The following is a 14,868-nucleotide window of genomic DNA, read 5'->3' as shown; positions in this document are numbered from 1 at the left end:
ACACTGCGTCGTGTATTTTAGTTTTAAAATGGTATTAGAAGATCACTTGCTAAAGTCACATATTTTTCTGTTTAGAGTAAATTGATTAACATTAGCCTATAAGGTCTATATATTTTGAAGGAAAATTGCTCAACGTGTTTTTTCCTTCTTCTTCGTCTTCTTTCTCTTGTTGTTCTTGGCAGTAATTTTTCTTACCAACAATTTGCCACTTCCTGCTATGGGCGTAATCACCACCAGATGGCGTTTTGAACCTGAAACAGAGCGGTATAGGCTGCAATTGTCCGACTGCATCTCTCGGACCCCTGTGTTTTTGCAATAGTTGGGGGTCACCGAAGGTTATCCCTCATGGTCATGGTTATGGTTAAAGTCAGACACTTAAATTTTGAGGTTACAGTAGAAATGGTAACCTAACACGCAATAACATTGCAAGTGCAAGATAATGCAGCATCAGGATCAACAGATTTTGTGGACTACATTAAAAAACGAATAAAAATCCTTTAATTTTGAGTAAATTGTTTAAGTATTTGTAATTTTACTATCAAATATTATTTAGGATTTTACACCAGATTTTTTTTTTTTTCGTCCATCAGGGTCAATTTTTCTACATTTGAGTGCTGCAAAGCCCTCTTTGAGCATTTATTTTCCATCAGTTTTGTCTGAGTGTAAATGCCAAATTTTTTGGAACACTCTGGGTCTACTAAGAATTTACTGTACTGTAACATTTATATACACAGACTTACCAAAATAAATGGAGTTTGAAATATATGGTCAACAACAAAGCTTACTCAAAATAACGTCACTTTATTGGCAATTGTTCATGTTACTCCTACTGGCATTCTGAGAAGCCTTTTACCAGCCGCCTGTCTCCAGACACTGCCTTCAAGAAACAAATGGCTGAATACAAAGTAGAATTCTGACATGTTTCTCACCACAGAGCCCTTGACACATGCTTTGCCAAAAGCAGTGATTCAGGGCCACACTGGGCTCCTTTGCTGTGTTTAAGTCACGATGAGTTTTAGGGGCCTTCACAATTTCTTGCCCCATCAAACTTCCATTGGCGTTTTTTTTTTTTTTCTCAAAACCCTGAATGCTTTATTGAAAATATGCATACATAACACTTTTCCTACACAACAATACAAAACATTACAATCACTTTTGTAATTAACACAATGAACGCAAAGCCACACATCACCCCTTCCCCCCGCCCCCGCCCAAGGAGCTTAGAGATGCTACAGTAAGCCCTTAATGTACCCACACCAAGCCCCTTACCCAACACCACCATCAACACTACCTCCATCACCTCTGAGAGAAATAAGACAAAGATAAATCAGAAAGAACTCCGTTGGTAAAATCAGACAAAAGAGTACACACCAGGTTGCATACAGACATAGCAGGTGAATCGTGGGCTTTACGGTGACTACTTTTGACTTTTTTGTGAATGATCAGCCTGTTTAGTTTTCTGAAAAGATGCAGGGTGTGTGAGAAGTCCATTCTGCAGTCCAGGATCAACACAAGTAACCTACAGAAAATACCTGTGTCAACTGCCAATCAACATCAGAACAACAACAGAACACAAAAAGAGAGATCTGGTCTATTACACAGACATGCGATAAAGTCGATTTTCACATAAAGGAAACTCTTTAAAGGCGAGGGTTGGAGGCTTTAGACCTGATTTGATTGTAGGTAACACACTTCATGAAATTGAAAAAAAAAAAAAAAAAAAGAGGATAGAATAAAAACTCCAATCCTACTCCAACTGGCATGGGTGTTACTGTGCATATTAATTCGTAATATCTGGTAGATAAAATGCAACTGAATATAAAGAAACTAAATATATATTCAAAGAAAGATGAAAGGGTTATCAAAGAAAACTCAAAATAAAATAAGGACTCCAAATGTCTGGTTATATTTTAATATGATCATACAGGGATAGAGGTCAACCAAAAAAGTGATATAATGTGAACAAAAAATGTAAGTAACAAAAAAAGTTCAATAAAAACAGGCAGAAAAGCACTGATTTTAAACATGTTTTTACTGTTTATCAGTCTGTAGCAAATAGTCATTACATACCCTGAAAAAAGGGAGGAAGAAAGCTTTGAATGGTGCACTAACCACTGAATAACTTGGCTGGAGAGCAAAGGGGAAAGGGGTGTTAATGCTGAATTCTCTCTAATATGAGGCTGCTGTGCCTTATGTGCTGCAAGGTTCAGGCTTTATTCTGCCGACAGGAGAATCAGTCACTGCTTTTGGGTGCATAGAGGCAAAGTGAGGGCTCAATTCCTTTTAGCAACCTCTGGCTATTTTGTGGATTTATGCAGTTGGTGCAAAACAGCAGAGAGACCACTTGAAGTGCAGTGAGGAGGGAGGGGAGTATCATACATACTGATGGTCTGTGTGCAACTGTATGAACAGGAAGGCAGTTTGTGTGTGTGTGTGTATTAAGATTTGCGACAACACTCCGGTTCTGGTTATTGGTGCCTCTTCTTTCTAACTACTCATCCTATAATTTACAATCATTAACTTCTTATGTTATGACATGACCCTTTGCTAATAACACAACAGCATTTCGAAACATGTCTCGTCTTTTCAACATCGCCAATAAAGCAGTGTGGTTTTGAAATGCCACATGGTAAAGGAGAAATAAATTCTAATGTAAAAATTAAAGCCCCAGATTAAAGAAAAGTTAGTTTTCTTTTACAAAATGGCTCTCAAGTATTCTTTGTTCCACAGATAGAGGTCCCTATGGGGCTTTGGATAACTTAGAATTGGTTTAAAATCCTCTTTACAATTTTTACTAGGGAATCAGGAACAGGGAGGGGAGGGGGTCGTCTGCTGGTGTGAGTAGAGCACACATACAAAAAACACGCCGCAATTAAACCTGCACGCACGAATGTCAACTCTCACACTAATGTGTGCATGCATAATCGCTTCCACTCACTCTCTCAAACACACACACAGAGGAGGGACAGCAGTCGCCGCTGTGCATTCAAGTTGCACTTTTTATGTCATTATATTTGCGTCCTGACAGAGGAAAGCCTGTCTAGCTTGTTGATATGTGCCCCGTGTGTCCCTCTGTTTGTCTCCTCTTTAGGCAGATGTAATGAAGTTGTGCGGTAGCTAGCTCGACAGAGGAGGTGGTGGGGGAGACTGTAAGTCGGGAACATTACAGCGACTGTCCGTGTTAGAAGTTAAATTAAGGAGTAAAAAAGTTCCTAATGTTGAGAACGGAAAGTGGAATCTTTACGCTAAAGCTTTCCACGGGCACTACTCAAGCTAAGATTCACCTCTTGAATGAGAATTACGCTATGTCTATCATAAAAAAACTCCAACATTTAGCATAGCATTTTCTGTTTGTTTGTTGTGTGTGTGTTCTCTGTCAGCTGGTCGATCAGTGTTTTCATGACGGGTTTTGTCCAACAGATCAAATGCGAAGAATATAGCAAGAGGGGAAGAGGGGGAAAACATACACGAAGAAGAGTTGCTATATCCCCCCTATGCACCATCCTCCCTGAACAACACCCCACCCATTTCCATGGAGACATTATACAGGTAATGTGACAGGCAAACGGGCAGACAGATGTAGTCCAGTAAGTAGACGGCTGCTCTGCCGTGTCTGTCTTGGAGGCATCATGGGGACGCTCCCAGCTCAAGGTGGAGGTGGGTTTCCTGGGTCAGATGGTTGAAGCTCACCACTGAATAGCGCCCATAACTGACCATCAACTGTCCATGTTACTGCAGTTCTCTAAGGAGAAGAAAGATGTTAAAAATTAAGGCCTGTTTTAGCTTGCAAAACGTCAACAAGTTTAATGATTTTTAGCTAATGATGCTTTTTTTAGATCTAGATTTGTCTTTTACCGTTGAGACCGTCCGCCTCTTGTGACTCGAGGAAGGGTGCTGGACCCCAGACACGCACTGTGCCGTCATCTGAGGCGGAAGCCATGAGTCCTGGGATGGTTGGATTCCAGCTCACACAGTTAACGGTGCGTGTGTGGCCTGTTAGCTCAGCAATGGGAAGTTCACCGCGCCGGTGCCAGATGTACACTTTGTGGTCTAAGAAAAGATTGGACAATATTCTAATGAGATGAAGGCATTCAGTATATAATACATGGAGGATTGTTAAAGCTCACAGCAAAATGTAGATGATTTAAATCTTTAACATGAGCAAACACTTAATGGTGTTACTACTATGACAAGACTCCCATTGGTGGGGATAAGCATACATTATCAGCATATCACAGTTAATCCTGTTAGTAAGCTTTGGTGTTCTTTGACTGTACCTTCGCTGCCACTGGCAATGAAGTCTTCATTGTGTCCTCCAAAGCAGGAGTGGATGGTGTAGAAGCCCTGGGTCACACCTTGGTACTTCCTAACCAGCACCCGGTCCTGAAGGTCCCACAGGTGCACTCCCTATGACAGGCAGCAGAAGAATAGCCTGTAAAAACTGCGTAGTATCTCTCGACTCTAAAGGTGTGTCAGAGGCAGGAAAACTGATGATTATGGATGGAAGAGCTCACCTGAGTTGCTACATTTAACAAAGCTAATCTTCCGTTCTTTGAAACAGTAAAAGACATAATAGGGTGATCCTCTTGTACTCTGTGGAGAACAAGTAAAAAGAAAAGCACAAGCAGTTAGGCAACTTCCTGAACAAATATGAGTATTGGTAGTAGCTGTCGCATATGTCGTAGATGTATAAGTCTGAGTAATGAAAATGGGCAATCACAAATGAACACCTCAAAAGTGATGAAATACTTACAAAGCAGCATACAGATGTGAGTCATTGGTACTGGAACTCAGAGAGAGAAGCTGAACGCTAAACTTAAAGCACTGGCTCTAAACCCTTGTCATCAGGTAAAAAATCTGGGTGTAACATTTGACTCAGATCTCAGTTTTGAGGCACGGATTAAAAATCTGGCCAAAACAGCATTTTATCACCTGAAGAACATCCCCAAAGAACATCAACTTCTTTTTCTTGAGCCAATGCAGAGACACTACTTCATGCTTTTATTACATGTAGAATTGATTATTGTAATGCTCTTCTGGTTTTTCCAAAAAGCTCCAGCTGCTCCAGAACTCCACTGCCAGAATCCTAATGAAGACCAGAAATAGCCCACACTACACCGATTTTAAAGTCTCTGCATTGGCTACCAGTATCTTTTAGGATCGGTTCTAAGGTTCTCTTACTGGTTTTTAAATGACTCAATAGTCTTGCACCCACCTATTTATTTGACTTTTATCATATGTGCCTGTGAGAGCCCTCAGGTCTTCAGGTGGAGGATTTTTAATAGTACCAAAAGTGGATACAAAGACCCACGGTGAGGCAGCTTTTAAAATTATGACCCACGACTGTGGAACAGCCTGAAGACCTGGGGGCTGCACAGAGCTTAAATATTTTTAAAAGCAAACTTAAAACTTACCTTTTTAGTCTAGCTTTTAACTGAGTTATACTTATTTATTTATGTATCTACATAAGTTCAGAGCTGCTTCTTCTTCTTCTTAAAGGCATATAAACTCAATCTTCTGGTTGATTATGTATTTATCTTTTTACCTGTTCAAACTCAATTATGTATCTTCTTATTTACTGCACTGATTCTTTCAGCTTTTTAATTCTGTATCATTAAGTTTTAGTTTTGCATCATTTTCTCTTTTACTGCTTTGGTCTTTTAATATTTTATTGTCTTGTTTAATTTAATTTGGTTGTTTTATTTTCTTATTTTAAGTTTCACATTTTATTTTACCTTCAGTGTTTTCTTGTTAAGGTCTCCAGATAACATTTCCACAGTTCCACAGTCCTCAGGTCATCTGCCCGATTTTAATTAAATCGTGTTGACCTTGTGCACTAGGGTGTGGGTTTGTGGGTTGGAGGTGGAGGGTTGTATACTGATGTGTGCGTTTATGGGAGGGTTTCAGGTCACTTATAATTATTATTACTATATTTTGTTTGCTTTTTATTTTTTCTTTTGTCAAGCACTTTGTGTTGCCACTGCTATGTATGAAAAGATCTTTATAAAAAAAAAGTTTGTCAGTCAGTCATACTGACATGAAAAGGTTTAAGATGATATAAAATTGAGCCTTAAAAAGTTTTTGTAATACAGTAAATCTATTCAGCTTATTAAACATCACAGAGGCTGAGATCTGAAACAGAAAAGGAGCAGTCACCTCCCTGGCTATGGCAATGGCCGATACAGATTGTGACTCACAGTGATTGATCTAATACTGGTATGATTTAAAATTTTGTAATCCTGACTATGACGATGAGACTGAGAAATATGTTTTGGTAACGTCAGGCTTTCTACGTGAATCAAACTTACACATATTGCATACTGGGCTAATACCTGATACAAGGAACCAAAGTATCCCTGGTGAGAGGCTGTAAACATTAAACTCTTCCGTAGCTGTTCACTAATTCAAGAGTTTAAACTGAATAGTATATTTCTCAATTGTTTTAAGTGTAATGGCCAACACTTACATGTTTCTGTCTGTAAGGTCCTCAAAGTTGTACCCCCGGATGCGTTGGTGTGTGTCTGAGGCCAGCACTGCTCTGCCGTCGCTCAGGCACCACAGGCACTGCACCCTCACACCCTCCCAGGAGTCCAACAAGTTACCATCCAGGTCCTGAAAACACAGCCAGCCATAAAACACAAGGATAAAAGCCTCAACACTCTCCCCAACAGATAAACTAAAGGTTCAACGAGTTCATAGCAGAAAAATCAATGTAGGTGTATAAACAACTGACTTGAAGCTGCCTCTTTAAGGTCAACTGTCACATGACAGCTGCCATATGTCAACACTGTTCATTACTCCCTCCTCCTCCTCCAAGCTCTCACATTATTAAATCACAACCCCATACCCAGAGAATGAAAACTCACGCATTGATAAAACTGTCCTCTTTGTCCTCCAGTAACAAAGCGTTTGCCGTCAGGGTTCCAGGCCACACTGGTTAGACTGTCTTCATGGGATTGGGACATCTTGGTCCGCAGCTCCCCCGTCTGGTCATCAAAGGGATTGATAGAGACGTATGAAAAACAGAGCAGGGAGAAAAAAATGGGGGAAGGGAGACAGCAAGAAGAAACATTAAGTAAGAGCGGGGGAGGGGTTGATAAAAGGAGGAGAGAGAGGAGGGGATGGGATGTGAGAAAAGGAGAGGTCATTGAGTACACTCAGCCTACACAGGATCTATGGATGAACCAAAGGATGTTTCTCCTCCCCTTGTTTACTTCACGTGAACAAGACATCTCTATGACATCATCAGTCTATGCTGCTGTATGTTTTTCACATGGAAACAGATAATTACGAGGCATCACAGAGTGGGTTATGTAAATCTAAAAATAGTACAGTGTGAAAAGAGTATGATGTCACCTGAACATTCCAGAGCCAGAGCTCAGAGCAGTCGTCAGGCCCACAGGCGATCAGGTAGGTGTCATCGGGACTCCAGGCTAGGTAAGAGACACCGTATGCATGACCCTCCAGGGTCCTGAGCAGCTTTAACTGGTGGCTCTCCTACAAAATGAAAAGATGAAGGTGATAATGATGAGCCCATTATAATACACAGAGGATTGTGCCCTCCATTGCAGTGAAACTAAGAACTTAAGCTTTCACACCAGACAAAGGAGAGTATACTGACTGGAAAGAAGAAATGAGAAATTAAAAAACAGAGAGTCCAGTCTGTGTGACAAATTAATTTGTCTCATTCAATGCCTAAGGGGTGTTAAATCACACGAATGTAACAGGCAGAAAAAAACTTCTTGGATGAGCAAATTTTAATGCTACCCCTCAGGTTCTGTTCGCAGACATAAGGTAGTCAAGAGCTGATTCCCCCTTCCTGAGAGAGAGGAACAACACAATCTAAATGTGAAGGATTTAATAAAGGACAAAATACTTATTCTTTGTAAGACTTCTGACACTATGGCAGACCCATACTGAGGGACAAGGTGAAGTTACTTTTGTTTATGCAAATGATTTGTCACATGTTAGGAGAAAAAAGGCTGGAGCAACATGTTCAATAGTAGTGCATGTTAGAATCAGAACTATGGTTTAAAGCCATTTTATTGAAACAAGGAATTTGTCTGTGGTTTTGAAATGTTAAAAACACAAAATGGTAAAAAAAAAATAAATACTTAATTTGATTCAACTGCAATCAAAGAATGTTGAGGGCTTATTGTATTGCACAGAAAAAGCCCCAAGAAAAAGCTGCCAGGGAATGTGAAAGCCCAGCTCGTGTTTACCTAACCATCTTTCCACTCACCGGGTCCACTTGCCAAATGATGACAGTAGTGTCTTTGGAGCCAGTGGCTAGTTTGGTGCCGTCGTTGGAGAATTTGCAGAACCACACCTCGTTACAGTGCTCTGTGAGAATCTGTTGGGTGTAACAGGGGAACTGTTTCCTGTGAAATGGAGAGAGTTCAAAGGTTAAACTTCACTGTTGAGTCAAAAGTAGAAGTTTTTGTAAATTATATGTAAGTAAGGAGGGAGGAAACTGAAGAGGAACAAAGTTATGAAACAAAAAGAGTAAGGCAGCCTTGAAAATAGTATCCTTACAGCAAGAGGTCAGCTTCTGCGTACATATGAAATGCTGCAGTATGATTATTTCACAATAAGATCTCAGGGGGCCAGAGCAGCACGCAAGCTGTGCAGCACCAACCTGCTGCAGACATGGTCGAGGAGGAGAGAGACAGAGTCCAGACTACTGTCCAGCTTGGTGTTGTGATAGAGGCAGCGGTCCCTCTGCAGCTCCACTGCTTGCCGCAGTAGCGTCTGCAGCCGCCGAGGGGGCAGCATCACAGAAGGGGGTAGATATGCTATGAAAGGAGAGATAAAACAAAAAACAGATTTAACCCTCACAGACAGGTTAGGGATTGTGTGTGTTGGCTCTAAAGTGTCAGAGTGTGGACATGTTTGCTCACTTTGTAATTTGTCGAGCAGTCGGCAGCGTGAGGCGGTGCCCTTGCCTTCCCACTCTGCCTTCGCTCTCAGGTCCTCAGCATGGCTGCACATTAAGTACCTGCAGGAAGACACAAACAAATCGACAAACATGATTAAAATATACCATACAGGATAATCTGATGTTACTAAAATGAAACTCAAAGTGAAAAAACTTAATATGAAAAAACATTGTGAAGCCTAGGCAGAGACACATGGTATGTTGAGTGCATGTAGTGGCAGAGTCAAGGGCACACCTGAGTACAGCTGACTGATTGACCAAAGATGAGACGTGTCAAATCAATGCTTTATTCTGTCGATAGAGTCTGTTAAAACAAACAGCTGTGCTGGCGGTGTTGATTGATCAATTCACACTAATTGATTAGATAATGGATCAGAGGAATGTGTTTGAGGAGAGCCCAGGCATTGTGCTTTGATCAGAGTAGAGGAGACAATCCTCAGTCCTTACACAGTGTGGCAGAGGAAAAACAGAGGAGCATTATCTGAGAGTAAAAATGTTCACTACTAAAACAAATAAAAATGAAGAATATGGATTTAAGTCATTTATTGGAAGGGCTGAAAATAAAGCTTGTTTTGAAAAGGTCTTTTGATCATTGTCTTAGCTGAATCTATTCCTTAAATCTAAGATAAAACTACATATCTTATTAAAATGGAAGCTGTCTGAAAGTCACAAGAAAGCACAAGAATCCTCTGACTCTAAATATATCATTTCCATAGTGTAATATATTGGCATGAATTCAATTCCAATCACCAATCAGCATCTGTTAAGAATCCTGGCTCTGCTGTTGGCTTCGCACCAGTTGTGGCGGCTGCATCTTTATTGATTACAGTTATCTAAGAGCCACATGGAGCCGTTTGTGTATAGACGGCTGTCTAAAGACTGCTGTAAGAGGGAAGCAATATTAAAAAGGTAATTGTACCCGCTGAGAACATGGATGCGATCTGTGTTGTACTTGAGTGGCGTCAGCTCTCCTCGCAAAACCTGCAGAGCTTCCAGGACTTTGCCGTCCTCCAGGTACTCCAGGTACTTCTGCTGCAGCAGCAGGAACTTCATACGCTGAGAAGAAGAGAGACAAGAGGTTTATTGAAACTGAAGGAAATGACAAACAAGCTTCTGCTGAATCAGCTTTACTTTGAACACTTAAACTGTGCACTGCAAAAGATAAAATATAATAAGTTTGTACTGACAGCAAATTTTAAGACAGCATGTTTAAAACATTTTTAATTTAATGTATGTCAATATTAATAGCCTGGTCTCAAATAAAAGACAACCACATTATCCCTTCCAGCATTAATGTGTGGCATTAAGAGCCTCTGTCTTATCTTGGGTATTCAGTTTGAGCTGCTGCTCTGACAACCACTACCATCAAAATAGCTCTGAAACATACAAAAAACATCCACTTATAACAGTCTACATATAAATAGCTTTAAACACATAGACACATATCCTGACTCTCCAACTAGGCCTGAAATAAGCCAACTGTCCTCTAGAGTTGCTGTGAAGTTGTGTTGACAGTCACAACGCTAACCTGACACAACTCAAAACCTAAAATGGCTGTACATAGTCACACATTCAACAGCTACAGCAGTTATCTCTTAGCTTTCCCAACCGGAACCTGCAGAAGCTGCATTTTAACACTGCAGTTCTAGAACTGAGCAGCAATCATTCAGCCCAGTTCAGGTTTGGGCAAAGGGGGCTTACCACAATAGCATTGGGAGAATGCATCAGTGCTCTCAGCTCATTGAGATCATTTTCAGCCTGGACCAAAACAAAAGGGAGGGTGATGGAGGGGAGAGACAGAGAAAGAGACAGCAAAATGTTAGCTCAGCAGTTTCCATCCATGCACAGGGAAAAAGAACAACTAATCGCATGAGCAGTTACACAAATCTTATGGTCACTTTCTTCTTTAAGAAGACTGAAATTAAACTTTAACTGGGCCATCAGAATTGTCAACATAGCATCTTTAAGTGAAACTCTCTAACCTATTTGCATATTAAGTTACTCTAAAATCACTTTTAAGAGTATGAAACCTGCTAACCCTACCAGAAATGTAGGTTGGTGTCAATTTTTCATCCTGCAGTTATGAACTCAGCTCGTGGTTCACAAGACCATTATCAATACGACCTGTGCTTTTACAAGCCTCAGGTCAGAAATGTTGGACCAAGAGCTACTCTGAACTGAAACCAGGGCAATACAGCTAAGAGTGTGGATTTAACACCCAATTACATAAAACCTCTTAGAAATTTATAAGGTTTATATTGGAGCTTTTTAATTCCATCTTATCAGGCCTTACGGAGCCCCCACAGCAATCTGCTGTGTTGCTGGTGTTCTGATTAGTCCTAATCTAGTCCATTTGATATAATAAAGGCTACATAATAAGGCTTATGCTGTGTTATACTATTATTAAATTAAATTACAAAAGATGATCAAATAGAAAACTAACCCTGTTAGTTCCTAATGTAAGAACCAGATGTCAATGTTACTGTTTAATATTCTACCAAAATTCTCGCATGTATTTCTTATCGAATCATATAAGATGATCTTTCTCATTTACATGCTTGTTTCTTCAGCTTACATGTTAAGATAAGTGGAAAGACACAACAGATCACTAGAATATACCATCTATCAAAATTCTTGCTATTGTATCAGCATTGCCAAAAGAGACCTACCTTGTCCCATTCGCCCTCCATGACGTGGTTGCGGAACTTGGTAGCTGAGGAGTGTTCCAGTCTGCAGCCTGATTCCTGCATCAGCAGGTCCACTGTCTGACTACAGAGAGAACACACAATGAGAAAACAGTATACACAGTTGGGATGACATATGTACATGGATACAGGATGGGAGATCAAAATCTAGATTGAGTTATGGACTACAGTAGAATGAAATTCTCTCAGAGCTTAGAAGTTTAAGCCCATGTTGAAATTTAATGCATCATTTTACAGGACAAATTATTTGATGTTCATGATTATGGTATGATTTGTGGCATTTCATAGTAATTATGCTATGTTTATAGGGACAGTGATGATGTGCAGTTTAATTTGAAATGACATTAACCTCATTGGCAGACAGTACACTGTAGGCAGTTTAATGTCCAACAATGTTATGATGGAGTCATCCCAGAGCTGTGTCAGCGGAGTATTATGAGTGGACAGTAGGAGGTTCAGGAACATGAACTAAGCTTCCATCATATTAGCCTGTCAGCCAAGGCCATCTGTCCAGTCACATCTCTCTTTGTGTAACACATTTACCACCACAACAGGTCTGCTCAGATGTGTGTGTGATAAGGAAAGTGGGTTGTGGATGGGGGTGGTGACACCTTCAGCATGATGACATCATTCTCAGGTATCAATGGAGTGGCGCAGCAGCTCTGTGTTGAGCCTCTCTCTCATCTTGCTACACTGATTCCTGCTGCATTTCCCCAGTTGAGATATAGGGGCTCTGTTTCATACCAGCCAATGCCATGTATCCCCCTGACCCACCCCCTCTGTAAACACAGCGATGTGGAGCTGTCTTTTATAAAGCCTTGTAATGGCAGCTACCCTCTCTCAGCTGGATACCACATATCTGTGAATGTCTAGCTGCCCAGCAGTGGCTACCATCACCACAGCAGCTTTGAAGGAGAATGCTAGACAAAGATTTCTTGAAAACCCCACTACGCTATAATTAGATTCAAAGACGGGGCGTCCATCTAAAACAGCTGGTAGAAAGCGCATTCTTCAGCCGCCATGAAACCAACCGATTCTTCTCAATTCATGACCAACTGTCGCCCACGGTATTGACTGTTGTCTTTAAATAAATACATGCCCTAACACATGCACGCCAGGGTTTCTGACTGACTGTTGACACACTGCTCTGACACAGTGGCAGTGGCAAACAGTTAACACAATCGTCACTAATAAATCTAACAATCTTCCCTGGGAAATTGTTTAAAATGTTGATTAATTCGACTAAAAGAGACTTGCTAGACGACAGTTCAAAGGGTGCACTCTGAATACTAAAATAACCAGGGCAGTTTTCATAACCGGGCTAGTTATGGCAGTCTGGTCGTGCGATTACTTTTCATCCAACACGATGCTGCAAAATAACATTTTCTTTTCCCTGGGGCAGCTAAGCTGGAAAATCTTGAAAACCACCAACCATTCAGGCGAAAACCAACATTGACAACCCGCACATTAACGTTTCATCCGCATTTGTAAACGCAAAAATGCGGTGGAAAAAAGTCCACCATCACTTACTTATGTACTTAATCAAATCGAGATCTCTCATTCCCGTGACATGCATTTAGAAAACCATAACAACCCTCTGGATCTCCCCTGAATAAACGTTACTAATATAAGATGATGTAATGCCCGTATTCAGTGCGAAATCCTTAACATTTATTTATGGATTGTGGCCTAACTAGCAAATAAAATCAATCCCAGCTAATGGTGGCAATGTCAAAAAGCAAATGATAGGTTATGTTTTATGGTTCTTCAAAGATCTAATGCCAGGACACAGCACCTAAGCGCAGGCTAGTCCTGCTAGCTTTCAAGCTAACTGTTATTGTGCAAGATGGACCCCTTCTTCAACCAACTGCCGAGCTCAGAGGCTAACTACCCCATCCCCCCATGTTTGTGTCTGTCAAGCGCACTATTAGCGCTTTTACCAGCTGCTACTTAGCTGTTCCCATCGAACCACCACGCATATATCTAATACTTTATGATCATCTGTTACGTTGCATTCATTTGTGTTTTTCTTGACTTTGAATAAACTTACTTTAGCCCTAGTCCGTGAAGATGTTGCCCTATTAATCGTATGACATCTTCCTCCGCCTGCGATAGTCGTTTTTTCTTTTTCAACGAGCCGACCTCCGAGCCCGAAGCTGTGGAGGCAGCCGAAGTCCCCGAGCCGGGCCCTGTTGCAGAGCCGTTACTGGTACCGACATTATTTCCGTTGTCTGTGTTGGAGAGAAGCCCATTGGAGTGGGTTCCACCGGCCGAGGTCGATTCCCCGTTTTGTGCGCTGTTCAGGCAGGAGAGCTCCGCAGATTCTTGTCCCTGTCCAGCTCCGTTTGCCTGCATGCTGCTGCTGAGGTTATTGACTACACTTCGGTTAAAGTGGATGGCAGAGGTGGCTTGAGAGAGTGGAGAGTGAGTAGCAAGTCCTAAAACAACTCCAGAAAGGCCTGTTACAACTGCTGAAGCCCCGGGCTCTCCTGCTCCCTCCGCCGCCGAGGCTCGGTGCTTCTTCCGCGGGGGCGGCGACGCTCCGCCGGTGTCCGAGTCGGAGGAGGAGGAAGCGGAGGCCAGAGTTTCCTCACCGAGAGCGGCCGTGGTTAGAAGCCGGCGGAGCTCCGGGTGGGAAATAAAGGATAAGCTTCCAGATTTGAGGCCTCGTTGTGGGGCTCAGGGCGGACTGTCACTGTTGAAGCGCTGTCAGTTAGCCCGTTTTTGTTGTTGTTTCTTTCTAAACAGCTGCAGCCCTAATGGAGTCCTGACGCCCTGACGTCACCGGAAATTCCTACACTACCAAGCTTCCGGGTAGAATTATAATCCGTGGGAGGTGCATGAAGACTTCGTTAGCATAATAATTACCTGATTATAACAATATGTCGTATTAAAATTCATCGTTGTCTTCCCAGAAACTTTCCTTTAATCTATCCGGAACAATAAATTAGCATACAGTATGAAACTTTTTTTTTTTCGACAGGTGTCCAGCTTTTGACATTTCTGCCTAAACCATTCTTAATACAAAACAATAATAAAAAAAAAAAAAATAATAATAATAAAAAATAATCCTAAACCGGGAATAAGCTTGACCTAGTAACGATGTTTAGATTTTTAGTTTAAAATAATGCCAAACATAAACACGACATGATTGTTTGTGTTCTGGTTAAACATGTGGTACTTTGGTGACTTTAGAATTTGGTAAAAATTAGGATCAGGGGCTTT

The 14,868-nt window shown here is 41.2% G+C and overlaps 1 protein-coding gene across 1 annotated transcript; it reads right to left on the bottom strand.

Moving 5' to 3' along the window:
- Positions 1-800: 800 nt before the first annotated feature.
- LOC141801823 (WD repeat-containing protein 26) lies at positions 801-14,322 on the bottom strand. Its single transcript, XM_074685114.1, has 14 exons — positions 13,694-14,322; positions 11,608-11,707; positions 10,640-10,696; positions 9,858-9,994; positions 8,901-8,998; positions 8,639-8,795; positions 8,243-8,381; positions 7,357-7,497; positions 6,867-6,986; positions 6,467-6,612; positions 4,515-4,593; positions 4,278-4,407; positions 3,856-4,050; positions 801-3,742 (listed from the first exon to the last, which is right to left on the bottom strand). The coding sequence occupies exons 1-14, from the start codon at positions 13,996-13,998 to the stop codon at positions 3,717-3,719; spliced, it is 1,830 nt and encodes a 609-aa protein (XP_074541215.1). The 5' UTR covers positions 13,999-14,322; the 3' UTR covers positions 801-3,716.
- Positions 14,323-14,868: the final 546 nt, after the last annotated feature.

The sequence above is a fragment of the Halichoeres trimaculatus genome, unplaced genomic scaffold (assembly GCF_033239565.1).
Source record: "Halichoeres trimaculatus isolate MK-OKI-2021-1 unplaced genomic scaffold, fHalTri1.1 fHalTri1_scaffold_13, whole genome shotgun sequence".
Taxonomy (NCBI): Eukaryota; Metazoa; Chordata; class Actinopteri; order Labriformes; family Labridae; genus Halichoeres; species Halichoeres trimaculatus.
The sequence above is the reverse complement of the archived record's forward strand: the minus strand, read 5'-3'. Positions and strand labels throughout refer to the sequence as shown.

Bases quoted from the DNA above. Each gene is read 5' to 3' on its own strand.
- LOC141801823 (XM_074685114.1), bottom strand. From the start codon at position 13,998: ATGCAGGCAAACGGAGCTGGACAGGGACAAGAATCTGCGGAGCTCTCC. The intron at 9,995-10,639 runs GTAAGCCCCCTT...TCTTCTTCTCAG, and splicing joins ATTCTCCCAATGCTATTGTG to CGTATGAAGTTCCTGCTGCT. The intron at 6,613-6,866 runs GTGAGTTTTCAT...CTGTGTTTTCAG, and splicing joins GAGGACAGTTTTATCAATGC to GACCTGGATGGTAACTTGTT.